The sequence below is a fragment of the Meriones unguiculatus genome, chromosome 7 (assembly GCF_030254825.1).
Source record: "Meriones unguiculatus strain TT.TT164.6M chromosome 7, Bangor_MerUng_6.1, whole genome shotgun sequence".
Lineage (NCBI taxonomy): Eukaryota > Metazoa > Chordata > Mammalia > Rodentia > Muridae > Meriones > Meriones unguiculatus.
The window spans coordinates 18,255,337-18,280,747 of NC_083355.1; the positions used below are offsets into that span (position 1 = coordinate 18,255,337).

Consider the following 25,411-nt stretch of genomic DNA (forward strand, 5'->3'; position numbering starts at 1 on the left):
TGTCCACCCGTGTCCTCAGTCCTATGATGCTGGAGGGACATATGCCTGGTGTGGCGTCTCTCTTCTCTGCTCATGAGCCTAACGCAGCTTAGCTTATGGAGGAGAGCACTTAGTTGGACCCCACACTCTTGCGGGCCAGAGAAAATAAGTACTCGGGGTCTGGGGCTTGCCCTAATCAGAAACGTTCACAGGAACAGCTCAGAGTGTAAGGCTGCTTTCCCGAGAGGCAGGTAGTTCCCAAAATGGGAGGATCCTGCAACTACCACAGGCAGGCTGCCTGAGAGTGTCGGACGGTGACTCTTCCCCCTACAAGGATGAGGGTCAGTGGGAGTGTGATCGGGCCAGAAGCTCAGAGAAACCTGCCTCCCCCGCAGATCTCCATCTAGGCCCTGCCGCCACCTCCTCCCCGGAGACAGCCAGGTGTGGCCCAGGATCCCGTGGAAGGTGGGGGGGAGGGTGGCGTCTCTGCTCCTGGAGCGCCGGCCCGGCCCAGAGGGGACAGGAAGCCAGGACACCGGGGATTGTCTCTTGCAAGCACAGCCCAGCCCCAGCCTGGGAGGAAGTTCTGCCGAGCGCTCTCCGCCGGTTGTATTGTTGAACAGGAAACTGCATCGCGGGAGCAGGGCAGTGGAGCAGGCAGCGCCGGACGCCGACCCCACGCGCGTCTGCCGGGACAAGTGGAAGCTAGGCCAGCGGGCGAAAGTTCTAAGGTGCCCGGGCCCGGCTGGACTGAGGGAGGGGTGGTTTGGGGAAGGACGGCGCTGAGTCGTGGGAGGGCGGGAGGGGTCCCCCCAAGGTGGCTGTCCCCACCCTACAGCCCCACGCACCGCTTGCCCTTCTTGCTGTACTGGGGCTAAAACAGCGCGAGCCTGGAGGAGGGCCCGGAGGCCCGATCCCCGGGGTTAGGCGTGGGGCTGTCTTCTGTCCGAGAGGGGAATCAGCTGAAGTCCCCCCGTGCTGACTTAGGCATTGGTGACGCTATGGTAGGGGCGACTCGGGCAGAAGATTCAGGAGACCTACCGGCTAAGGGTGCGTTCTTGCTTCCAGGGATCCTCCCCGCTCTCGCATCCCTCCCCTTCTCTTCGCTCTCCCGGGATAAAGGAAGGATCTGAGACACAGGTCCCCTTGACACACAGCCCGAGACACTGCGCTCCTGTGAGCGTCCCCGCAAGGGGACTCTAGTTTTTTCCAGGCGCGGACGGGCTGCTCCCCGAGAGGGCCTGAGAGGGCGGAGGTGCGCCAGGAATGGGTAGTGCTCTCAATCTGGCTGCAAAGGGCTCGCAGTGCGCGATTCAGGGTGCAAACAGCCTCGCTCGGAATATGCATGCCAGGACGAGACAACCACCTCCAGCCGGGCATTCCCAGAGCTTCGAGCCCGTGGGACGCAGGGCCTCGAGGACAGCAAATCCCTTCGGGGGTAGAGGGCAGAAACTGGACCCATTGACCGTTTGGCACTGCTTGCTACCCGTCAGCACCCTTCCAGGCAGCCCCTCCCTCATGCTTTTTTTTTTTTTCCTGGAGACCCAGTCTCTCACGTCTCCCAAAGGCCCCGGCCCAGGCTTTATGGCTCCTCCTTACCCTCCCAGGCAAGCTGTGTTGGGGACTGGGGACAGCCCTACTGAGTGTCGGTCTCCGCCTCTCCTCCCTGTGTCAGCTCTGTTCTGCGCGGTTTCTTCAGTCTCGGCCCTTGGAAGCCCCTCCCACAGAGATGGCAGAGACCTAACCTGCAACCCTCGGCCAGCTCCGCCCACCCAGCCCATGGGCAGCCTGAGGCCCTCCCAGCTAACGTGAGTGCGTGGTTTGGGTCGTGGGGAAGGGGGCGTCGCCCGAATGTCCACACTCCCAGGGTTTGCTCGCCCCGCTCTTGTTTATCATGGTACGGTCTCCCGGGGTGAGGGTGCTCAGTGACTCAGTTCACACCCCTTCTCCCGTTAAGGGGTTCTTGAAAAAAAAAGAGAGAAAGAGAGAGATCAGCCTCAGCAAGAGCGTGGACTGCCCGCTGCTGGTCCCGGGGGTCACCTTGCAGGACAGTGAGCGGAGTGGTCATTGCAGGGTCTTACAGTGACCGGTACTTCCGGAGTGGGCCACCAGCTTCACTTTGTTGAAGGCACACAGTTGGGACCGGTCCTCTTGCCCCTTACACCAGGCCCCAGGCTGAGCTGGCATTGGGTCGAGGGGCGGGGGAAGGGTCCCTTCTAATGACCACTCCAAAGAGCTTTAGGGGACCCTGGTGACACTGCCGCCATGAGCACACCAGGTGAGCACGCCAGGAAGCCTCCTCTCTCTGGAGAGGCCGCCCCGGAGCTGGAGTGCAGGGGGGCGGTGCTGGCTCGGCTGGGCGGGCCAGACTCCCGGTTCACGTGTGCGGCGAGGCGACAGGGAGAGGAGAAACCCAGAGAACCGGTTCTCCAGCCTTAGCTGCCCAAGCCCCTACGTCAAAATCCCTGGACTGAGTAAGGCAGGGAGGGACGCCCCTAAGGCAGAACAACCTGGGGGCTGCCCCAGAGCCTGCGCCCCAGCAGCTGATCCCGCCCTCCCACAGCGCAGACTCCTACAGGGAGGGGGCTCTTATGAGCTTTCCAACGATTCCCGGCAGGCTGGAGGCGTCGGGGTGGGACGGGACGGGGGCAGAGGAGCGGCGGAAAGGGGGCCCTCCTTCCCACTTCTCCAACCCGGAAAACGAGGCCCGGCCAACCTTCAGGCAAAAGTGCTCTTTCAACCAAGGAGAATAAGCCTGGCTTTCCTGTCACCCTCAATTTCTCACCCCGGGTACTGTGTCGCTGCGAGACAGCTATCTCACAATCAGCGACACAGAACGGAGTCGTAAGAATGGGAGCTTTGGAGATGTTTTCATCCAAGCCCCCCGCTTCGGAGACGGAAAAACTGAAGCCTGAAGGCACTGATGAGCGAGGGCAGAGAACGGGACTCGAACCCTCGTCTTTGAGCCCCGGCCGGACGCCGCGCCCTTCCCCGGCTGCTGCGCGGTCCTGACGCGCGCCCGCTCCCCTTCCTGTCGCCCCGCAGGAGAGCGCGGCGGCCGCGATGGCGGCGGACGTCGAGGGGGACGTGTACGTGCTGGTGGAGCACCCCTTCGAGTACACGGGCAAAGACGGGCGCCGCGTCGCCATCCAGCCCAACGAGCGTTACCGACTGCTGCGCCGCAGCACAGAGCACTGGTGGCACGTGCGGCGCGAGCCCGGGGGTCGCCCCTTCTACCTGCCCGCGCAGTACGTGCGCGAGCTGCCCGCGCTCGGCGACCCGGGCCCGCGGCCGCCCTCCGGGCCGCAGCCGCGCCCCGCCGTCCCGGAGCCCCTGACCTACGACTACCGGTTCGTGAGCACCCCGGGGGGCGCCGACGGGGCGTCCGCCGAGCCCCGGGGCCGGGCCAGCTCCCTGTGCGGGCCCTCGCGACAGCACGCCAGGAGCCAGCGCGACAGCCCGGCGCCCGGAGGGCCCTCCTGCCTGTACGCGCGCCCCGCCGCGCCCGTGCGCCCGGCGCAGTCCCTGGACGACCTGGCGCGGGGCGGCGGCGCGCCCCCTGCCGGCCTCCTGGGCAGCGCGGGCCGCTTCAAGGCCTCCAGCGTGGCGGGCTCCTGGGTGTGCCCGCGGTCCCTGGCGCGCAGCGACTCGGAGAACGTCTACGAGGCCATCCTGGACGTGCGCTGCCCTCCGAGGGAGGACAGCCCGAAGCAGGTAGGCCGCGGCGAGCCGAGGGGCCGGGAGGGAGGGAGGTCACCGCGGAGCCGAGCCCAAAGGTTTTCGTGCAAAGGAGCTGGACCGCAGGGGGCTGCGCCGAGCCCGGCTGGGGGGTGAGGGAGCCCGTGACAGGTGCCTGCACCTGATAGCGCTCCTAAAATGCCACCTGCTTCCGTTAAAAGTGGCGGGTTCTCTCTTCCCCCGAGCGTAGGGTCAGATGATTCGGTGGATGTGGAAGTCAGGCATCTGCCTCTCTTTGGTGCAACTTCCAATATTTCGGTTCCTTTTATAAGAAAAGCAAACAAACAAACAAACGTTTCTTAATGGGCAAGTTTCGAGTTGAGTTCCTGCGAGGTCTGCCCGCTTTCGGAACCCCATTGTGTTCATCTGAGACCCTGGACAGGGAGCCCCAGAAACCTCCTGCGCTGCCCTGGCATCTCGAACGTTGGAACCTTTTAGGGAGGGATGGCCTGCGGGAGGAGGTGGGGGCGGCGCCCCCAAATGGCTGACACCTGCCACCCGCTGTGGCGTTCTCCACAGCTCGCTCCCCCTCTCAGGCACCGAGCCCCGAGGGCCCTCACAGAAGGGGCGACCCCGTAGGCAGCTGCTTGGCCTTGCCTCTGCTGGGGCTCCTCCTAGCAGACTTCAGGTTGTGAGGGCCACCGAAACCCGAATTTGACTCTGCTGGGTCAACCTGCCAGCTGCTGGCGAGCTCGGCGCCCTCGTCTGTAAACGATACCCAAGGAATGAGTTGTGAACCTTAAATGCACTCGGCCGCTCGGGGTTCGCTGCTGCGCCAGGCCTCTGCGCTCAGGTTTCCGCGGGTCGTCCCGCCCCCTAGTGGCCAATACGGAGAACAACACCCGTCGGGCTTCAGTGTCCCCGGCAGATCAATAATGGTCGTCCTGACTACCCGCCAGCTAGGAGGTTGCTCAGTTCCCCGGTTCCCCGGCGCCCTTGAGCAGGCTCCCTTTATCTAGAGAACTCCCGGGTCTTTCCAGACTGTGGGTCCTGATAATGTTGGGGAATGGACCGGTATGCTTGAATTCCCCAGCGTCTGGCCAAGGGCTCTCTCACACTGTTGTTTAGAAGAGAGGAGGCAGACGGTGGCTCACGCCTGTAATCCCAGCACTCTGGGAGGCAGAGGCAGGAGGAGCTCTGTGACTTCTAGGCCAGCCTAGTCTACAAAGCGAGTCCAGGACAACCAAGGCTGCACAGAGAAACCCTGTCTCGAAAAACCAAACCAAAACAAACAACAACAAAAATGTGCCCAGGCTCTGGGACCAAAAAGAAAGAGAACCCCCCTCCTCCCAGATGCCAGAATCTCCTGAGAATCTCCCTAGTTAATAGCGTCCCTGACCAGTGACTGTCCCCATCCTTCCTCTGCTCCCAGCAGGTTCCTAGTTGCGAGTAGTTTGGGGACACCTTTGAGCATGGCTGGTAGTGACACAAGAAGGAACCGGGAAGCCTGCCAAAGACCTGGATGCTGGGCAAAGAGGCAGCTGCGTGGCTCTAACTAACCCTGTGGCTTCAACAGAGTGCTTGGCATCTCCCGTCCCGTCCCGTTTACTAACTATAACTATAGTGGCTCTCCCTGACACCCTGTCCCCGGCAAACTGCCGGGATGGCGAGTTTGTTCTCCCTTGGGAAGGAAACCCCACCCCTGCCCTTCCTTGTCCCAGGCAACACGGGAAGGAATTTCCTGAAAGGTGAGCCTGGCAGTTTTCTAGAGAGTACAGATGCACACACACAACTCACACTCCCAACCCTCACTCATACATCCTTACAGCCCCCGGCCATGATTCCCGGGTCTAGTTGTTTACTCTTGCTTGTTCATTAAGCATGAATTGATTAGACACCTGCCTTCAGACCCAGGGATGATGGTGGCAGGAAATCACAGGGCTGGGAGGTCCGCTCTCTGGGATTGGACAGGACAATAGGCATTCCTGTCGCTCACTGTTCAGAGCTGTGGTGAGGGTGCTGCAGAGCAAGGGCGGAGGAGGGGTGTGGTGGGCGGGTCCTCGTGGGGGTCTTGTAGTTCTGCTTGCGCTCATAGTTTGTGCTGGCTGTGGCATCGACCGTCAGGCAGGGCTTTGTGGGACTTCATCCAGCAGCCATTGCAAGGCTCTTGGTAGGGAATGGGATGGGTTTGAGAATGACCCCCGTAGTCAGGGCTCTAACATACGGTGATAGTGAGGGGGTCACGGAAGAACAGCTGAGCTGAGTCCTACCTTCGCACTGACACCGGTGGGCGGCCAGGGGCACCGTTTACAGAGGTCTGCGGGGAGGCATGGGGTGGAGAAGAAAAATGAGGTGCATTTTATAGTTGACTAAAGGAGGAAAAGAGAAATTCAAGAGGAAACAAAGGGACCAAAGAGGAAAAGCAGAAGCCTAAAAGCCAAGGTGAATGTGCAGAAGTTAGCCAAAGGCCAAGGACAGTTTCTGACATGCCTACCGGAAGGCTGGCGAGGCAAGGGACTGCAGAAGACAGCAGGCTGTGCGTCACAGGCTGAAGGGAGGTGGGTGGAGACAGGAGGCAGCTGGCAGAAGCAGGAGCTACACTGTGGTCAGAGCGAAAGGGTCAGACATCCCAGAGTAAGAGAATGGCTGAGGCCAGAGTGGGAGGATGATTAGATAAGAGCCCTGGAAGAAGGGAGTGACTGGGAACAGGAGCAAAGGTGTGGACCGTGAGGTGTTACAGGGTGAAAGGTCAGGCACCAGCTCAGGCCTTGGGGCCCACCACTCAGCAAGCAGTCATGCCCAGAGAAGAGGGGAGCCCGCACCCTATTCGGCATTCTGTGTTCTCGGCTCATGCAAGCGCCACACGCTCTGCACTGGTCTGTGCTGGTCATGGAGGTAAACTGCATGGACCCAAGGTGGAGCAGGACACAGTCCCCAGGGGCTAGCAGCCCTGTGTCCTCTCACTCAGAGGCCTGCGTGCACAGCTCAGAAGGCAGCATGGGACGCACTTTTGCCCTAAAAACAAACAGGAGCGTAGAGGAAGTGAGTTCAGATCAGACCCGGGCCTCCTGACTCCAAACCCCACCCTTGCCGCCAAGTTTAGTCTCGGTGAGGTGCTCTTCAGAGGTGGCCAGTCTTGTTCCTCTGGGCCCAAACAGTTTATACGCTTTCTTCTGAGCACAGTGCTCAGTCCGGGATGCTCCGCCATCATTGCCTGCATTCAGGGCACAGTGGGAGGGGGGAGGGGGGATCCATAGCCATCTCTCCTGACAGGGTTAGGACCACACAGGAGGCCAGGCAACGAAGTGGCCTCTACGGCCTTGTCTGTAATCCCAGCTACTCAGGAGGCTGAGGCATGAGGAGCCCATTTTCAAGGGGCTGCAGAGTGAGTTCAAGGCCAACCTGATCTGCAAAGTGAAAACTCTCGGAATAATGAGTGAAAAGAGCTGGGATGTTCAGGTCATGCCTGGAATGTTTCAGACCCTGGCCTCAGTCCTCAATACTGCCCTCCCGCTATGGCCTCTGGCCTCCTAGCTAGTAGATTTCTGGGTGTGGTCAAAAATGCCTGTCCAAACCTTGTAGGTAGGAAGGCCCTGGGGACAGATGGACTAGGGCCCGCCCCTGCTGCCTGAGCATTGGCCACTGGCAGGACAGGTTATAGGCCTTGGTGGAACTTATGCAAACAGCCCCGGAGGCACAGCTCCTGAGCAGGGACACAGCCTGGACTGGAAGGAGCTTCCCCTGAGCCCTCGTTTCTCCTACCTCAGCTGTCAGGAACCGTGAGTGATCTGTCCTGGGTATTAAGAGTCCTTGGGGAGAAAGGGTGAAGCTAGTTTTCCTACTTACCTTCCTCCTGGATTCCCTACCTGATCCTTCCCTGTCCTGTATGCTTCCTGGAACTAAGGTCTCAGGGACAGACCCAGCCAACCATGTGCTCGGAAAAGCTGGGGAGGACAGGCCAAGTTAAGGAGACCGGAGGAGACCCCCAGCCCCAACTGCGCAGTCTCCCAGCAGCTCTCTGAATCCCTCGCTTGGGCAGCTGCCCTGGGTGGGCTCAGCTGGTTTCTTCATTCCTGCCCCGATCTTTTCCAGCCTGCTGAGCCAGCAGCCCTAGGACCTCATGGCAGCCTCATGGTCTGCCTTAAGGGAGAGCAGCCTCCCTTCCTCCTCCCTCTCCCCACTAGCCTTATTTACCTCACTTACGTGGGCTCCTCCTCGCTGCCCTCACCCCTGCAAGCTGGATGATCACCCTGAATCTCCTTTAAATCCTAGGGGCCTGAATTCTTGATCTCTGGTTCCCTTCACCCAGCCTTAACGCTGGATCCCAGGTCCAGCCCACTCCTGCCTCTTCCATCTGAACCCTGGACTTTTTTTTTTTTTTCACTCTGTTCAGGAGTGGGAGGGGCCAGTCCTCAGTGCCCAATATTATCTGGATGGGTGGCCAGTGCTAGGTCTTGAGGCACAGGAAGCTCATGGTCCTGGTAGCTGGTGGTCTGGAATGTGCGCCAGGCTCCATGCCAGAAAGAGGATCTGGGCTGCTGGGCAAGGGCACAGTGGCCATTGGTTGACGTCTGGGGGAGCAGAAACAGCTAGGTCCGTGGCTCTGGGGCATAAGAATGCTTGGTGAAATTGGGGAAGCTCTGCTTCTAAATTGAGGAAGGACTGTGGTGTCGAGGGGTTTCCCAGATCTGCTGCCTTCCCACCCAGCTCCTCTGCAGGCTCCTGCGGGTCCCTATCCTGCATCCTTTCTTCCTGACCGGAGGTCTCCCGGGAGGCTACAGGTCTTGGTCTAAACCTACAAAGTAGAGGGGCAGCCTCCGAACCCTGCCTCCCTCTTCCTCGTCCCCAGGCAGGAATGTTCCCCAGCCTGATTGAATGTGTGAATTCTGTACCCTCCCCTATAAAGTGGTCTGACTTCCTTTTAAATATTGGGATAATGGGTAAACTGTAGTCTTATTTCTGCTAGCTTTGGGGTCCTCTCCACGCATCTGTCCTGTTCCCCAGGCTTCCTAGTTGGGAGTTTGCCACAAGGCCGTTCAGTTGGCTGATGTGGGAAGGCAGTTGTACTCATTCAGTCAGAAATGGCAGGGACTGTACTTGGCACCAGGAAGGCCATGAAAGTAAAGCCCTACCTGATCCTTCCCTGTCCTGTATGCTTCCTGGAACTAAGGTCTCAGGGACAGACCCAGCCAACCTGGGTGTGTGAGATGATGGCACACTTCTTTAATCCCAGCACGTGGGAGGCAGAGGCTGTCAGAGACTCTTGTGAGTTTGAGGCCAGCCTGGTTTACAGAGCGAGTTCAAGGCTACACAGAATACCTTGTCTCAAAAAAAGAAAGAAAGAAAGAAAGAAAGAAAGAAAGAAAGAAAGAAAGAAAGAAAGAAAGAAAGAAAGAAAGAAAGAAAGAAAGAAAGAAGATTCCTGGTTTGCAGGTAGCTTATTGTCCAGGAGGCTAGTCAAGCCAACAAATGTACCCTTAGGAGTTATGTGGCAAATGAGTCCCCAAGGTCCCTCTCTCCAGTGATGGGATTCACAGGAAACATCTCAGAACACTTCCTAGAGGACAAAAGTGATGTCACAGATAGTCCTAAAGGATTCTGTAATTTTTTTTCCCACGAAACCTTCCAGGCCGGGGCACTTTCCTATGGCAACTATTTTCCGCATCATTTCTAGTAGTCGGTCTATTCCAATACCTTTACTAGTTTTCTAGTTAATTTTGGCTGTTTGACATTTTATTAGGAAAGTATTCATTGTCCCCTAGATTTGTAAAATTTCCACTTCCGAGATTTAGTACGATCTGGGGATGATGGCACACACATGTCATGCCAGCGCTTGGGAAACAGAAACAGGAGAATCAAGAGTTCAAAGCTGGCTGGGACAACTTACGAAAATGCATATCAGCACAAAAATAAGCCCCAGCCAGCTGCTGTCTTTTAATAGGAATGTTCATTCTGCTCGAGTTACGTTTAACAGCTGATTCCCTCTGCTGGATTTTATTTCCACTGGGCTTTCTTGTCGTGTTTTGCATTTCTTGGTTGGTCTTGTGGTCTTCCCCCTCTGGTCCAGTTGTAATTGCCTTCCCTTTTCTTCTGTTATATTTTCCATTCCATTCCTGGCTTCTGCTTTCCTCCTTGCATCCCTAATCAAATGAGAATTCTGTGTCGGGTCTGGTGCGTATTAAACCTGCTGGTCAGCAGCCTGGGTCCCTGTCAGCGTAAGAAACTCCTTATTGTATGTTTTTTTGTTTGTTTGTTTTATTTGTTTGTTTGTTTCCTTTGTTTTCTTTCACTTGAGTTGGTCCACCGGGTTTATCTTTTCCCATCTTTATTCCTGTCACTTTGTATTTATTTGTGCTATAACATTGGGGAGAATTTCTTCTGCTTGTACTTGAGCCCACAAATTTGAACCTGGTGGTGAATATCTTTTCCTTCAGTGAGTGCAAGGATATATTTCAAGTCCTTTTTAAAACTTTTTGCTTGATCTGAGTCTCTGTAAGTATTGTCATTTTTAGTTCTGAGCTGTAACCCCATTTTGACCAGCCTTTCTTTCTGATAACAGCCTTAAATGTTTTGGGTTTGGTTTGGTTTGGTTTGGTTTTTTCAAGACAGGGTTTCTCTGTGTAGCCTTTGCTGTCCTGGAGCTTGCTCTGTAGGCCAGGCTGGCCTCAAACTTACAGAGATCCACCTGCCTCTGCCTCCCAAGTACTGGGATTAAAGGTGTGACCCATGACCATCCAGCAGCCTTAAATTTTTTAATGGAAATATGTGTTCTGGGGTTTTTAATGGAAATATGTGTTCTGGGGTTTTTTTAATCATATTTTAATATTTATGCATGTAGTAAAATCCTTACCTGAGCCCCTCCCTGCTTCCTTGCCTGGCCTCTGTTGGCCTGAGCCCCTCTATCCTTTTTTGTTTTCTCATTATACAAACACAAACTACTATAAATAAGAACTGGGTGCCGGGTGTGGTGGCTCACGCCTGTAATCTCAGCCCTCGGGGAGGCAGAGGCAGGCCGATCTCTGTGGGTTTGAGGCCAGCCTGGTCTACAAAGTGAGTCCAGGCCAGCCAAGGCTACAAAAAGAAGCCCTGTCTCGAAAACCAGAAAAAGAAAAAAGGATTGGCTAACTTTACTTTCTGTGTCTCCTACACAAAGGAAGTTGTAGGCCTGTGTACAGCATCATGCTTATTTTGCACCTTTAAAAATGTGTCATTTATGTGTGCTGATGTTTTACCTGAATGGATGTCTGTGCGCTAGTGGACAGTGGACAGAAGAGGGCATTGGATCCCTTAGAATTGGAGTTGCAGATGGTTGTGAGTCACCGAGTGGGTACTGGAAATTGAACCCAGGTGCTCTGGGAGAGCAGCCAGTGCTCTTAACAGCTGAGCCGTCTCTCCAGCCCAGATATTTTTAACTGACGGAGCATTCATTCACAGGGTGAGATTCCGCACACGCATAAAAAGTGTAACGGTTAGTGTGATCGTATTGGTTGTCACAGACACTCATTTGTGCTGGGAACATTCAAGATCCTCTCTACAGGCTATTTTTAGAGCTACGATTATTTGCTGTCCAGGCTAGGTGCCCGTCAGTGCTCTGGAGTGCTGAAATTCACTCCTCCATCCAACTGAGCCCCTAGACCCGCTGACCGTTCTCTCCCTGTCACCCCTGTGCACAACCCTTCCCAAGCCCTGGTAACCAGTGCCTTTCTGTTCTGTTTCTTCAAAGCCAGCCCTTCAGCTCCCTCATCTAAGTGAGAACGCACACCCACACCATTTTGTTGCCCCGCGCCTGGTTTATTTCACTTAGCGTAATGTCCTCCGGTTACATTCATGGCGGTTTTTCACAGTCTCACTCTACCGCGGCTGCATAGCGTTCTAGTGTGTGTGGCCTTCCACTGCGTGTCTTCCTCGTTTGTCCGTTGACGGACAGCTGGGCTGGTTCTGTATGCTGGTTCTTGTGAACAGGGCTACAATGGTTGTGGTGGTGCAGAAGTCTCCTTAACAGGCCGGCTTCAGTTCCTTTGGATATGTGCCCGTGGTGAGGTGGCCTCCGGGTAGGCAGTTCTATTTCTAGCTTTTCTGAGGAGTCCTCAGCTGATTTGCATACCAACTAGTTTACACCTCACCCATGCTCCAGGGGAATTCCTCTTCCCCCTATCTCACTAGCATGTTACTTTTTTTTCCTAGACTTTAAAATGTTTGTGCACATGTGCATGCGTGCATGTATGTGTGTGTGGGGGGGGGTTATGTGCACCATATGCTTCAGAAGGTGGCAGAGCCCCTGGAATTAGAGTCACAGGCAGTTGTGAGCTGTTCAGTGTGGGTGATGGGAACCAAACCTGGATCCTCTTGCAAGACCAACACAGCTCTTTGCTGCTGAGCCATCTCTCCAGCCACCATTTATTACTTTTAGTTTTTATAGAATTTTTTTTCAGTGCTGGAGATCAAATCCTACCTTACATATTTTTTTTTTTCTCCTTAAAACCAGACACAGTATCATGTGCTTGTACAACTCTGGAGATTGAGGCAGAGGGGTCATTTGAACCTAGGGATTTGAGACTAGTCTGAACAACCTAATAAGACTTGGGCAGGTGTGGTTAGCAACTTTAATCCCAGCACCCTGGACGCAGAGGCAGGTGGATCTCTATGAGTTTGAGGCCACATAGTAAGATCCTGTCTCAATTTAAAAAGAAAAAAAAATATTCCTTAATCACATTTATGTAAGTCCAGCAGGTTGGTGCCCGTCTGCAGTCTTGGCACTTGTGAGTCTGAGGCAGGAGGATTGAAGTTGGAGGGTAACTTGGACAACTTATCAAGACCCTATCTCAAAATAAAGAATAAAAGGAGCTGGGGTGTGGCTGAGCAGTAAAGGCCTTGCCTTAGCCTCCAAGAAGCCTTGGGTTCAAGACCAAGTGCCACCTAAAATAGCAAATGTATTGTCATTTAGTTTGTGGCTTTTAATTTTTAACCCTTTAGTATAGACTTGGTTAAACTGTTACAAATGTACCAAGGTTTTATGTGTACACACTCAGTCATGCATCACCTACCATGGGGACACCTTCTGAGACTTGTACTGTTAGGTGATTTCATCGTCTCGTGGTGTCCGAGGGTGGACCTGAACAAGCCCGGATGGCAAACAGGTCGGTCACTGGGCATGACTTTCTGATGTGATCAGGAGACACAGTAACCAGGTGTTTGAGGCTGCTAGCCATCTCCCAGTACAGTTCCCGCCCTAAGCAGAAGGGGGAACCGCAGTTACGGCAGAAAGCAAATGCATGTGCGTCAGGCCCTGTGCACTGTGCATTCTACCTACCTGCATGTGCTCTGGCTTTACACCCTGCCTCTCATGGCATCGACTGGTTTTGGCTGTCCTTCCTGTCTCTTCCCAGCTGCTGATCAGTCAGTGGGGCGGACTTTATGTGTCTTTTTTTTTTTTTTTTTTTTTTTTTCAGAAGGCCTTGGCTGAGCTGTAGGAGTAGCCCTCTTGGCCAGATGAAAAATAATGAGCAAGATGAATGAAATGGGAGGAGCCGTGAGGGTGGAAAATAATTCTTAAAAAACTTTGAAGGAGGCAAGACATATGGCATCATCCCAGCAGCCCAAGGTAGAGACAAGAGGACGGAGAAGGTCTCAGTTAGGGCTCGTACTGCTGTGATGAAACACCATGGCCAAAGTCGACTTGGAGAGGAAAGGATATATCTGTCTCACACTTCCACAGCGCTGTTCATCATCAAAGGAAGCCAGGGCAGGAACTCAAGCAGGGTAGGCACTGGAGGCAGGAGCTGATGCAGAGACCATGGAGGGGAGGGGTGCTGCTTGCTGGCTTGCTCCCCCATGACTTGCTCGGCCTGCTTTCTTACTGAACCCAGGACCACCAGCCAGGGGAAGGCACCACCCACAGTGGTCTAGGCTCTCCCCCATCATTCACCAGATAAGAAAATGCCGGGTCTTATAAAGGCCTTCCCTTAATCGAGGTTTCCTCCTCCCAGACGACTTCAGCTTGTGTCAAGGTGACATGAACCTAGCCAGCACCAAGAGTGTGAGGCCAACTTGGGCTACATAATGAGTCTCAGGCCGGCCTGGTCTATATAGCTAGACCCTGTCCTTAGATAGACAGACAGACAGATAGATAGATAGACAGACACATACACACACGGGGAGGGAGAGAGAGAGAGAGAGAGAGAGAGAGAGAAAGAGAGAAATGCAAGCAAATAAAAGGGTTGCAGAAATGGGACCAAGGACTGACTGCGTGGTTGGACCCAGTGCCTCACACGGGGGAAGTTCTCCACCACTGAGCTCCAGCCCTCATTCCTTATCTTCCCCTTTTTATTCTTCTGCATGTGTGTGTGTGGTTCTGTTCTCGTGTATGTGTGTGCACGAGTGTGCACAGGCACGCAAGTGGAGACCCCAGGCTGATTGAATGTACCTTCCTCAGTCACTACCTTATGTAACCAAATAGGGTCTCAGCTCCCTGCTTCTAGGTCAGATCTGGGGAAGGCCCGTCCTCGCCTCCCCTGCTGGGCTTCCAGGTGGGCCACCACACCCACCCAGCTTTCACCTGGGTTCTGGAGACGTGAACTCCAGTCCTCGTGTTCACATGGCACATGCTTTCTTCACCGCCTGAGCCATTTTCCCTAGTCCCCCGGCTTTCTGTTTGTTTTAAGACAGACCTGGGTAGGGATGTGGCTCAGCTGGTAGAATGCTTGCCAAGTGTGCATGAGGCCCTAGGTTTGCTCATAAATCAAGCATGGTGATACAGGTGTAATTCTAGCATTTGGAAGGGAGTGAGGAGTAGGAGACTCTATCTCTCTTACTCTATCTCTCTTACTCACTTGCTCTCTATGTGTGTGTGTGTCTCTCTCTCTCTGTTTCTCTCTCCCTCCCTCCCTCTCTCTTACACACACACACACACATACACAGGAGAAACCTAAGTTCATAAAACATTAGCAGGATCAGGGTGATCAAAAAAGAGGGGTGTGGATGGAGGTTGGAGGTGAGGCTGCCATAGCCAGCGGAGGCTCTAAAGATCCAGGCTGGGGAAGCTGGCCTGAACAGGAGGCCCCTGTCTTCTGCATGGCAGTGGGGGAGAAGTCTGAGGGCTGGGTGGGTAGAAGGCAGTCCCTGGCCACACTTTCCTACCGCTACAGCTTGGCTCAAAACCACAGCCTTCGCTGGCCAGCCCAGAAGTTCCTTGATGGACTCTGCAGGCTGTCAGCCAGCAGTATATCTAGAATGTGCCAGCGAGGAGCCGCACCCAGATCCTGCCCACCCAGGAGGAGCAGGCCTAGCAGGCTCCCTGAGGTCACCCAGAGGCTGGGGCAGAGTCCGATGCCCAGGGTGCCGAATCCGAAACCCAGAATCAGAAAAAGCAGAAACACACCCTGCTTTCTCCCCAGGGCCCTGTGGGTGTGGGAAGTCTTCAGGCAACTAACTGGGCTTTCACAGAAACCAGCCGCAGGGGGTGGGGAGGAGGACAGCCCCATGCAATAGCCGAAAAGCCGAGGCTCAGAAACTCCAGCCATTGCTCAGAGAGACGCCAAATCATAGCGTCCGAGCCCCCATACCTCTGGATGTCTGCTCATTCTGAGGTTATCAAGATAATTCAGCCCTACCCCCATTGCGTTCCGGGTTCTGTTGAGGTAGGGCACCTGCCCAGGGCTTCACACTCACTCCAGGTAGCCATGAGGGGCTTTGTCCAGGACTCTGCACTGCAACCTCCCTTTCTGTTCCCGGATGGCCCCTGTACAGTAGCGAGTGTGTAGCCCTCGGTCTGGCCTAGGAGGATATAGAGGGAGACTCAGTCTGCGGCCTACAGAAGGTGTGGTGGGGGAGGGACCCACCGTGGGACAACACTGAGGTGAAAGGCACAGTTCCTTCCTGCTGCCCCTCCACCCAGTCTGGGCGGCAAAGAGCAGGCAGGCTCAGTGAGCTCAGAGGCAGGTCCCTGGCTGAGTCTTCAATTTGGGTCCCCCCTCTCTTTCTCCCTCCCTCCCATCTCTCTTTAACCCTCTGTTTCTCTTCAGAGACAGATTCTCACTAAATAGCCAAGAGGCTAAAATGGGCAAATGCCAGGCTACCTTTGAAGTTCTGGCCCCGCCTCGGTCTCCTGGGTGCTGGAATTACGGGCATGCCCCATTCATTCCCTGCAGTATTTTGGGGGGACATTTATTTTGCCTCTCAAGCTAGAGGGCAGGATTTTCCTCTTGTACTGTCTCCTACCCCTCCCCATTCTAAGAGGGTTTGGAAAGTGAGGCTTGGGTGGGTGAGTAGAGGTTGGGGGCAGGGGAGATGGCATGGTAGGCAGCTGGTCTGTGCAGGTGGCCTCGGCCCCCCTCCCGCTGTGTAACTCTCAGCATGGTGTGCTTGTGGGCAGCGGCTGTGGTCAGGTGCTGGCAGAGGGGAAGCGGCTTTAGCACTGGCTTCCCTGGGGAGTCGGCTGTGGACAGTGTGCCCTGGGGACTGGATTTCGGATGGAGCACTGATTTGCACACACAGGGATGGGTGCGTGTAGCCACCCAGGCGGAAGAGGGCATGTGTGGCTCGGTGGCCAAGTCTGGAGAAGACAGAGACGGGCGGTCGAGTGGGAAGTTGGCGGTGTGGTCACTGACCCTTCTGCTCTCCTGGCTGGCAGAGTCTGGACACCAGCTTCCCCACACCCATGTGTCCAAACCCCTTCCTCATCTGAAACTCCTCCTTCCACGGCTTCCTCTTTCCCCGTCACATCCTCCTGGGCCTTGGGGGAGTTCACAGCCACTCACTGTCTTGTGTCTGCCGCAGGAGCTAGTCACTGACCCAGGCTAGCCCGAGCTGAAGCCCCCTCCTCAGTGTTTCCTTCCTGTCCGCGTGGGAACCTCATCTTTATCCCACCCATCACTTACACATGTGAGCGCTTACAGGCTGCTCCCAGCTGCATCTGGGGCTGCGATTTAGATCTCTGTCATCAGAGCGCTGAGCGCAGGTGGACAGCCAGCGGAGCCCAGGAAACACAACGACACCCCAACCTGCGCCACCCCCCACCCATCAGGCAACTTTGTCTCAGGCACTTCCGCAGCCCTGACAGGAAATCAGCCGCAGCCTTAGCCTCCCGCCATCTCGAGGCAACTTCTTGTTTCCCAGTTGCCCTGTGCCAGCTCAGAGTTGTGGTCCTGGGCTCCACCCCCTAAACTTTCCCAGGCTCCATCCCAGCAACTCAGAGGGGCCGGGATGGTGGACATGATTGCAAAACTGGCCAGGAGAAAGAGCCGGGCCCTGCGGGCACAGGTAAGGCTAGGAGGGCTCAGGGCAGGCTCGGCCTCTGATGGCTGGCCTTCTGGGTTTGGAGCTGCAGCAGGCCTGCACCCCACTCTCTTAGGAGCTGATTGTAGAGGCTCAGAACGGGACATCTGGGGTAGTCGAGGCATCCTCCTTCTCGGAGGCGTTTCCTGTCCTAGGGAGCCCAGAGAGATCTGAGATCTGCAGCTTGGGGAAAGAGAAACAGGGCTTCCACCGCTGTGGACAAGGGGCGCGCGACCATAAGGAAGTGAAGGGGGATCTCAGTGGTGACAGTAAAGGTCTGTCTTGTCAGTCCTCTGACCTGAGGTGGGGAGGCCTCTCCCTCTTCCCCAATCGGTCCCTGCATCTGCAGGATACAACTTAGATACTATTTTTTAGACTATGGCTGCATGACGGTCTCCAAGAGTGGGGGCCAGCATGAGCCCCGAAAGCACAGTGAAGGGCCTGTGCAGCCCGCAGGAGCGATGAGAGCACAGCAGAACCCTGCCAAAAGACAAAAGCCCCTAAGCCCATCACTGGGCTTGGGGGTGGGGAGTCAAAGGAGAGGTCCAGAGTTTGAGAGTCCATTGAGAACTACAGCTACAGCTCCTTGGCTGCAGCCTCCAGACCACTTCAAAGGAGAGGGTTCTGCCTGCTTGCCTCTAGGAGTGTCCCTCTCTTCTACCGCACCTCTGGGCGGGAGGCAGCCTGGCTTCCTAATGCTTCCTGCCCCCCACCACATGCTTCTGCATTGCTTCTTCTCGTGATAGCCCAGTCACTCTAGCGACCTAAACCTTTCTCTCCTCAGTATCCCCCATACCTGCTGCTGTGTCCTGTGTGGGAGATCCCTGTTATCTCCAGTAGCCTGTCCAGCATACATCCCTGCTCCAAAGAGCTTGGCAGCTTCACAGCAGCTCTGCAAACACCCACAGACCCTTCCAACCCCCCAGGGCTGGAATAGGCATGGCCACAGCCCTGGTGCGTCCAACCTGTAGGGCAGGAGGGTAGCTGCCCTCTCTGCTCCCTGTCGTTATGGTTTCTATCCTGTCCCAGGGGCTGTCCTTTCTCACATTCTGTTCTCTCTCTCTCTCTCTGCGTGTGTGTGTTTGTGTTTCCAGCACTTGCCGCAGGGTTGACTTTCTTATTATTTAAGCAGTGTTTGAATAGATCTGCGCTGCTTCATCAGATGGGGGACGGTGGCCCGTAATCCTACATCACGCTCACAAGAGATGCTTGCCTGGGACTAGGGGATGACTCAGTGGGTAAAGTGATTGCTGTGTGATCGTAAGGCTCAGGGTTCGGATCCCTGCCACCCATGCGAAAGCCAGGAGGGCGTGGTAGTCTGTCTGTAATCCCAGTGCTGGGGAGACAGAGGCAGGGGCTCTCTAGAGCGAGCTAGCTAGTTGGACTTGCCAAACCAGCGAGCTCCAGCTTCAAGTGAGAGACCTTGCCTCAATACATAAGGTGGAGTTTAATAAGGAAGATAGCCACTGTCAACCTCAGATATATGTGCACCCACACTTATCCGAGTGTGCACGCACACACACACACACACCACATACACATGGAAAGAAAGATAGAAAGAAGGAAGGGTGGTCACATAGGTGGGCAGCTACCCGCTACCCAACCTCCAAGGCAGAATGCCACCGGCCCTTCACAAAATGATGGGGCAACAGCTTGGACCTCTCGCCAGAGAGGCTGGGACTAAAGGCTCTCTGGGAGCAAAGTCAGAGTAGGCAGGAAGGCAGAGGGAAGGGAAGTCAGGCCGAGGGGACGGCCTAAGGAAAGACGAGGAAGTGGAGAGGTACCTTCTTCTGGAGAGGAGGGGGAACAGCAGCCTGCTGTAGCCGAAATACAGGATGCCCGGTGAGGTTTGGGGTGAGGGAGAAAGAAGAAGTGGACAGAAAGGCCCGTCTCCACCACAGGCGCCTGGAGGGGTGAAGGAGAAGAATTGGTGCACTCAGCCCACCTGCATCCTGGGGACGGGCCAGCGTGTCACAGCTGTAGCCTCCCGTGCCTCACCGTGCCTTTTCAAGTGTGAAGCAAGAGGACAGCCTGGGCAGTGTCACCTCTATCCCTCCACCGTACAGGCCTTGGGGTTCAAACTCAGGCCGTCAGACCTGGCATCAAGTACCTGCTGAGCCATTTATCACTCTCACCTTTGCCATCTTTCTCAGCACTTACCAACTCTCCCCCCCCCACACACACACACACCTGCCATGTGAACACTTACGTCCAGTTGTTCTCTGCCTCATTCCCACCGCCTGGCTCGGTCCCGGCCCCGGAACAGAGCAGAGGAATCTTTGTAGGATGAGTGACTGTGGGGATAAGATTTACCTATTTTTATGCGTTTAAGTACAACACTCGGGTGTTTGTTTGTGGTGCCAGGTGTGTGCCTGGTGCCCCAGGAGGTCAGAAGAGGGCATCAGTTCCCCTGGAGCTAGAGTTAGAGGGTTCTGAGCCATCATTCTGGGAACTGAACTAGGGTCCTCTGAAGAGCAGCAAGCGCTCTTAACCACCGAGCCATCTCTCCAACCCCAAATGAGGGATTTTTACGTTTCTTCCTAAAACCCTGGGAGAAGCCAGGTTGAATGGGACATGCTTCCCCTCTCGCAGGCGTCTCAGCGACAGAGGAAGAACGCTTGTGATGATTTTATTACATAGTGTGTGCGTGTCACAGTGTACATGTAGGGGGAAACCTGTGCAAGTCAGTTTTCTTCACTCACCATGTGGGTCCCAGGGACCAAACTCATGTGTAGGAAGTGCCTTTACCAAATGAACCATCTTGTCAGCCCACTCTGCATGTGTGTGTGTGTGTGTGTGTGTGTGTTAATTACTGAAATTGGAAGCCTCAAAAACTTTTAAAGGAAAAAGGCCTGGGCCTAGGGCTCGATGGATAAGGACTTGTTTGCCTGTTGTACTTGAGGCCTAGGGCTCAGTTACCCAGCACCACTACAAACCCCACCCCCCACCCCCAAAAAACCACCTAAACCCCATAATCACACCGCCCAGATGGATCCTTTGTCAGCAGTTTGGTTTGGTTTGGGTCTTTTTGAGACAGGGTCTCACGCACCCTCACCTGGCTTCAAACTCCACGTGTAGACATGGAAGGCCTTGAACCTGTGAAGTCCTGCCTTTCTCCTCAGCGACAGGCACATAGTAGCATGCCTGGTCGCGTGCAGAGCTTACAATCGAATCCAGGGTTCCCTGCATGCTAGGTGAGCTCCCCAGCCCACCCATATTAGCTTTTTGAGGTGTGGTTTGCTGGGAGAACCGTGTGTTCTTAGAAAACTATCAGTCCCTGGTATGGCTCTCTTGCATTGGATGGTGAGGTTCTCTGTCTTTCTAGGGGGCCGGTGTTGCCGGGCTGCGTGTGGTGGTGACGCTGGAGGGATGTGGGGAGAGGGCTCAGTCGGCTGGGTGAGCGGGAGGAGGTGGACACAGGCTGCGTGGGAGCTGAACACACTGGGCCTGCAGAAGTTTCAGCACGGAGGGGTGGAGACCAGTAACTGCTGTGCAGTTACTGCTGTGAAAGCTTAAAGTTCAAGTCCAGGGGCAGGGAGGGGCCGGAAATAGAGCCAGAGCCCAGGCAGGTGATGGATGGCCTCTGCAGGGCTGAGGGCCAGAGAAACTTTGGCCCTCCACTAGCCGGGAGGCAGAAAGTGTGAATCACACCTGGAGCTACTCTTCCATGACTAACCAGATGAAACCCCAGAGGCCCCACTCCTTTGTGGGGAAAGGAGCCACTCATTGTTTTGACCCTTCATTCTCCAGCCCATCTGGCTCGCAAAAGGACCTCAAATGAGGCCCAGGAAAGAACAGGCCCAAGGCCTGTTCCTGCCAACGTCTCCCCTTAGCGCCTGACCGCAGGCTCCACTGAGCTTCCCATCTTGTGGCACCCACTGCTTCACGCAGCACTTTCAAAAAAAATAAAAATAAAAAATTTCCTTATTTTTTTCACCCACAATTTCTGGGATGGCCAAAGCACATTTTTCCACCCAGAGAAACTGAGTCAGAGAGGGACCGGAGCTTGCTGGAGGCTGCCCAGGTTGCAAACGTCCAGGGCCACTCTGTGTGACCGTGGAGTTGCGCCAAGAGTGGTCTCCTCCGTCTTCTGCAGGTGGATGACCCCTCGGAGCCAGTATACGCCAACGTAGAGAGGCAACCTCAGGCCGCGTCGCCGCGGTCTGCGGCCGCTCCTTCCCGCCTCAGCCCGGTGTGGGAGACGCACACAGACGCGGACACGGGGCGGCCCTACTACTACAACCCCGACACGGGCGTGACCACCTGGGAGTCACCCTTCGAGGCATCCGAAGGCGCCACCAGCCCGGCCACCTCCCGGGCCTCCGTGGGCAGCGGGGAGAGCCTGGAGACAGAGTGGGGCCAGTACTGGGATGAGGAGAGCCGCAGGGTGTTCTTCTACAACAACTTGACCGGTGAGACGGCCTGGGAGGACGAGGCGGAGGAGCCGGAGGAGGAGCCCCTGGAGCAGCTGGAGATGCAGCCCAGCCTGAGCCCGCGGAGCCCGGGCCCGCAGAGGGTGAGGGGCGGGGCCGCCGCAGCACCTCCCATCCCACCTCCTGCCTCTCAGGGACTGGAGGGCGGGACAGCGTGTGGGGGGAAACCGGGGGTGGGGGTGGGGGAGCATTTCTGAACATCTTTGACCCCTTCTCATGCTAATCAGAAACCAAAGCATGGGGACGGGGCCCCTTCTGAGCGGTTTCTGGCCCCACCTCTTGCTAGAGTCTGAGGGTCTCTAATCTCTTGTTTCTTGGCCCTAAGGACTGGGAAGGAATAGGTGGGTCTGGTACAAAGTGCGGGAGGCAGGAGACAGAGAACCTCTGACTCCATCTTTTGGTCCCCGCAGCCCCCGACCCCTGCAACAGACTACCCGGAAGTACTGGCCAGTTACCCCGAGGAAGACTATTCTCCTGTGGGCTCCTTCAGTGATCCTGGCCCTGCTTCTCCCTTGGCTGCACCCCCTGGCTGGTCCTGTCACGTTACCCCAGAGAAGCAGATGCTCTACATCAACCAGTTTACACAAGAGCAGGTAGGACGTCACCAGCAGACAAACCTAGACAACCTCGGCGCCACTGGGACTTCCCCTCAGGGCTAAAGCGCAGACCCTATGCCGTTCGGCCCTGAGCCCGGCGCTCCATCCCGGACTCTGGCTGAGGGCCCTAACCATCCTTGTGTCCGCAGTGGGTAAGGTTGGAGGACCAGCATGGGAAGCCGTATTTCTACAATCTGGAGGACTCCTCTGTTCAGTGGGAGCTGCCCCAGGTAACCACCTGGAGAAGGGAGAGAGCTGGGGAGCCCGGAAGGAAGGATAGGTGACAGTGCGTCTCTCCCCAGGTCCCAATCCCCGCCCCTCGAAGCCTCCGCAAATCCAGCCAGGATAGCGACACTCCAGCCCCGGCTAGCCCTCCAGAGGAGAAGGTGGGAGAGGGCCGTGGCGTCTGGGGCCGGGGATGGGTGGAGTTTATTCCTCCCTTTTCTATAAGCCCCAGAGTCGGGGGAGCACGGAAGCCCTGGAGAAATCTCCCTGTCCTTTAGGGACATCACCCTCCCTCCCAGCAGCTGGGTGGGTGACAGGGCTCAGGGGGCTCCGCCTGTGGGGGACTTCCAGTTGAGGGGGCAAAGCTTCTGTCCCCTCCTGTTTGCCCCGCTCCCCCATAACTGTTCCCTCTTCCCGCCTTCCCTTAGATCAAGACCCTGGACAAGGCCGGAGTGCTCCATCGTACCAAGACTGTGGACAAGGGCAAGAGACTTCGGTAAGGGCCTGCCCAGCCCCCAGCCGTGGCAGGGTGGGCCTCGATGACAAAGTCCCCCAAGTGCCAGATTCCCATATGCCACACTGTTAGGAATCCTGGTAACGACTTCCTGTGAGGTCCAGTGAGGAACTGAGGCTCCTAAGATCCTTGGCTACCAGCTATTTAGGATGAGAATCCTGCTTTCCTCTCAGCGCCCCAACCAGTGTTCTCAAAGCTCTATGTCCTAGCCTGCGTGCTTGGGACTGTGAGTCCTCCCGCCCAAATCCAGGCCCCACCCACCCCCACTTCCCTCCTCATTCAGGAAGAAACACTGGAGTGCCTCCTGGACGGTGCTGGAGGGTGGAGTCCTGACCTTCTTCAAGGACTCAAAGACCTCAGCTGCAGGCGGCCTGGTGAGACCTGTCCCTGAGCAAGGGACACTTTTTGCCCTCTTTCTGGTCTGGCGTGGGAAAGGCTGGTCTAAAAGATGGATAGGTGGAGTTTATTCCTCCCTTTTCTATAAGCCCCAGAGTCGGGGGAGCACGGAAAGCCTGGAGAAATCTCCCTGTCCTGTAGGGACATCACCCTTCCTCCCAGCAGCTGGGTGGGTGACAGGGCTCAGGGACAGGCGCTGTGCATTGGCAAAGAGGGGCAATGATGGCAGATTCCCTCCCGTGCAAACCGCTCCAGCCACTTTGGGCCTGAAGAACATTCCTTGGGCATGGACAGCTGCAGTCTGGAGAGCGGGGAGGCTGGGGCTGGCATGTCTGCCCTCAGAATGGGGGTTGGGCTTCTTCCTTCTCTCCTTTCTGGCCAGCAGGTTCTGGGACAAAGACCAGGAGCCCAGCATGCCAGAGCCAGGTGTGGCGGGCAGCAAACCCACCTGGGTGAATGCCCCTTATAATTTTGCTTTCTTCCTTCCTCACAGAGGCAACCTTCCAAGCTCTCCACCCCCGAGTACACAGTCGAACTGAAGGGGGCCTCTCTCTCTTGGGCCCCCAAGGACAAATCCAGCAAGAAGAATGTGCTAGAGGTGAGTTGTGGGCTAGGGGAGGCGGCCCTGTGAATCCCACTGCAGACGGGGCCCAGGAAAGTAGGGCTGGAGTTCTCAAGACTCACAGTCAAGGCTGTGCCATTGTGGGCCTGGTGTTTCCATGGTCACGCTGTCTGAAGTCCCCGCTCTGGGAACAGGCTTGATAGCCCTTGCCACTGAGGGTAAGAGGCAGGTCTCTGGGAGGTGAAACTGCTTTCTTCATCTCAGCCTGAGACCAGGGTCTCTCTCTCAAGCTGCTCACTGTGATGGGCTGAGCCGGGGACCTGCTTTCACTGGCCAGAATCCAGATTCCAGTTTTTATTGGGTCCCCAGTGAATAGACCAGTGGCAAGCTAGTCTGGCTTCCCGAGCAGGTCAAGCAGGAAGACTCTGGCAAGATCGAATGGGACCACACCCTTCAGTGTTAGGGGTTTTGATGGTCCCTGAGAGCTGTGAGGCCTGAGGAGATAGCTTGGCCAGCACTTACCACACAAGCAGGAGGACCTGATGATCCCCAGAACCCATGTAAAAGCCTAGTGTGGTGGTATATGCTTGTAATGCCAGGGCGGGGAGTAGAGACGTGGATTCCCTGGGGCTTGCTAGTCAGGTAATTAACCTAAACGCTGGATTCCGAGTCAGCAAGAGATCCTGTCAAAGACAAAAACAAACAAAAAGCCAAGTAGACAGCACCTGAGGCAGAACGCGTGGGGTTGGACTCTGGCCTCCCACCTGCACTTACACATGCGCACTTACAAATACACAGGCACATGGACATGGACATGCACACACACAAACACACACATACATACACCACAGGCAATGAACTGTTGGCAAGCAACCCAAAAACCAGTAGCCAGTAGCTGGCAAAACAAGTTAAGGATGGTCTGGGATGAGGAGGAAGTAGGGGCCCAGATGAATAGGAGGTGCTCTGGTGCCCACTGAGGGAAACTTAGATCTAGTTCTCCAGGCAGCAACGGGGGGGGGTGTGCAATAGGTTATCTCGATCTTTTCTCTTAGGGAGGGGATCCGCTCTGGGTTCCAGGGAATCTAAGCTGCTTCCTAATCCTCAGTTCTTAAAGGGCTTTAATCTGTAGCTCTATGAACCTGGGGTCTGGAGGAATTATTGTCCTTCTAAAGAGCTCCATGGAAGCTGAGCCGGGACTTGGGACTGCTTCAGATAGTATATTATGAAGAAAGCCAGAAGCATAGCCCAAGCATTTTGCAGGGCCATTTTTTGTTTTCGATGATAAGCTTTATTTATTTCTGGATTTATGTTTTATATGCGTGAATGTTTTGCCCCCATGTATGTGTGTGTATGTGTATGTATGTATGTGCACCACAGGTGTGCCTGTTACTCTACAGAAGTCAGAAAAAAGCATTGGATTCCCTGGAACCCAATGTTTATGAGCCACCTTGTGGGTGCTGGGAACCGAACCCGGGTCCTCTGCAAGAGCAACAAGTGCTCTTATCTGCTGGCTGAGCCATCTCTCCAGCCTCTTAGTTGTAATTTTAAAAGGAGAACAGCCAAAAGACAGTTTCCTCTCACTCTAGAAGTTGCTCCCCACTGAGCCAGGTTCTGCTCTCTGCCTCTCTCTGGACCGAAGGGCAAGACTGGTGTAGACTTCTAAAGCCAGGCACCACAGCTGGGGACACTGCATAGCCTCCATGTGTCTGGGACCAGCCGTGGGCCAGCCATGATCTCTTTCTGCTGTTCCAGCAGC

At 55.6% G+C, this 25,411-nt stretch overlaps 1 protein-coding gene across 4 annotated transcripts in view; it reads left to right on the forward strand.

Moving 5' to 3' along the window:
• The first annotated feature begins 583 nt into the window (after positions 1–583).
• Positions 584–25,411, forward strand: part of Arhgap27 (Rho GTPase activating protein 27) — a 29,022-nt gene continuing 4,194 nt past the window's right edge. Inside the window, exons 1-10 of one of the 4 annotated variants that reach the window (XR_009592751.1) lie at positions 584–710; positions 1,655–1,787; positions 3,025–3,693; positions 21,026–21,445; positions 21,773–21,955; positions 22,108–22,188; positions 22,261–22,344; positions 22,612–22,679; positions 22,981–23,071; positions 23,587–23,691. Coding sequence is in view for 3 of the 4 variants with exons in the window: in XM_021631907.2 (XP_021487582.1) it covers positions 3,043–3,693; positions 21,026–21,445; positions 21,773–21,955; positions 22,108–22,188; positions 22,261–22,344; positions 22,612–22,679; positions 22,981–23,071; positions 23,587–23,691 (1,683 nt within the window). In the remaining variant the exon portion in view is untranslated. Of the gene's footprint in view, positions 711–1,586; positions 1,788–3,024; positions 3,694–16,586; positions 16,915–21,025; positions 21,446–21,772; positions 21,956–22,107; positions 22,189–22,260; positions 22,345–22,611; positions 22,680–22,980; positions 23,072–23,586; positions 23,692–25,411 lie in introns of those variants that run through there. The other 3 variants (XM_021631907.2, XM_021631905.2, XM_021631909.2) reach the window with 3 other exon arrangements.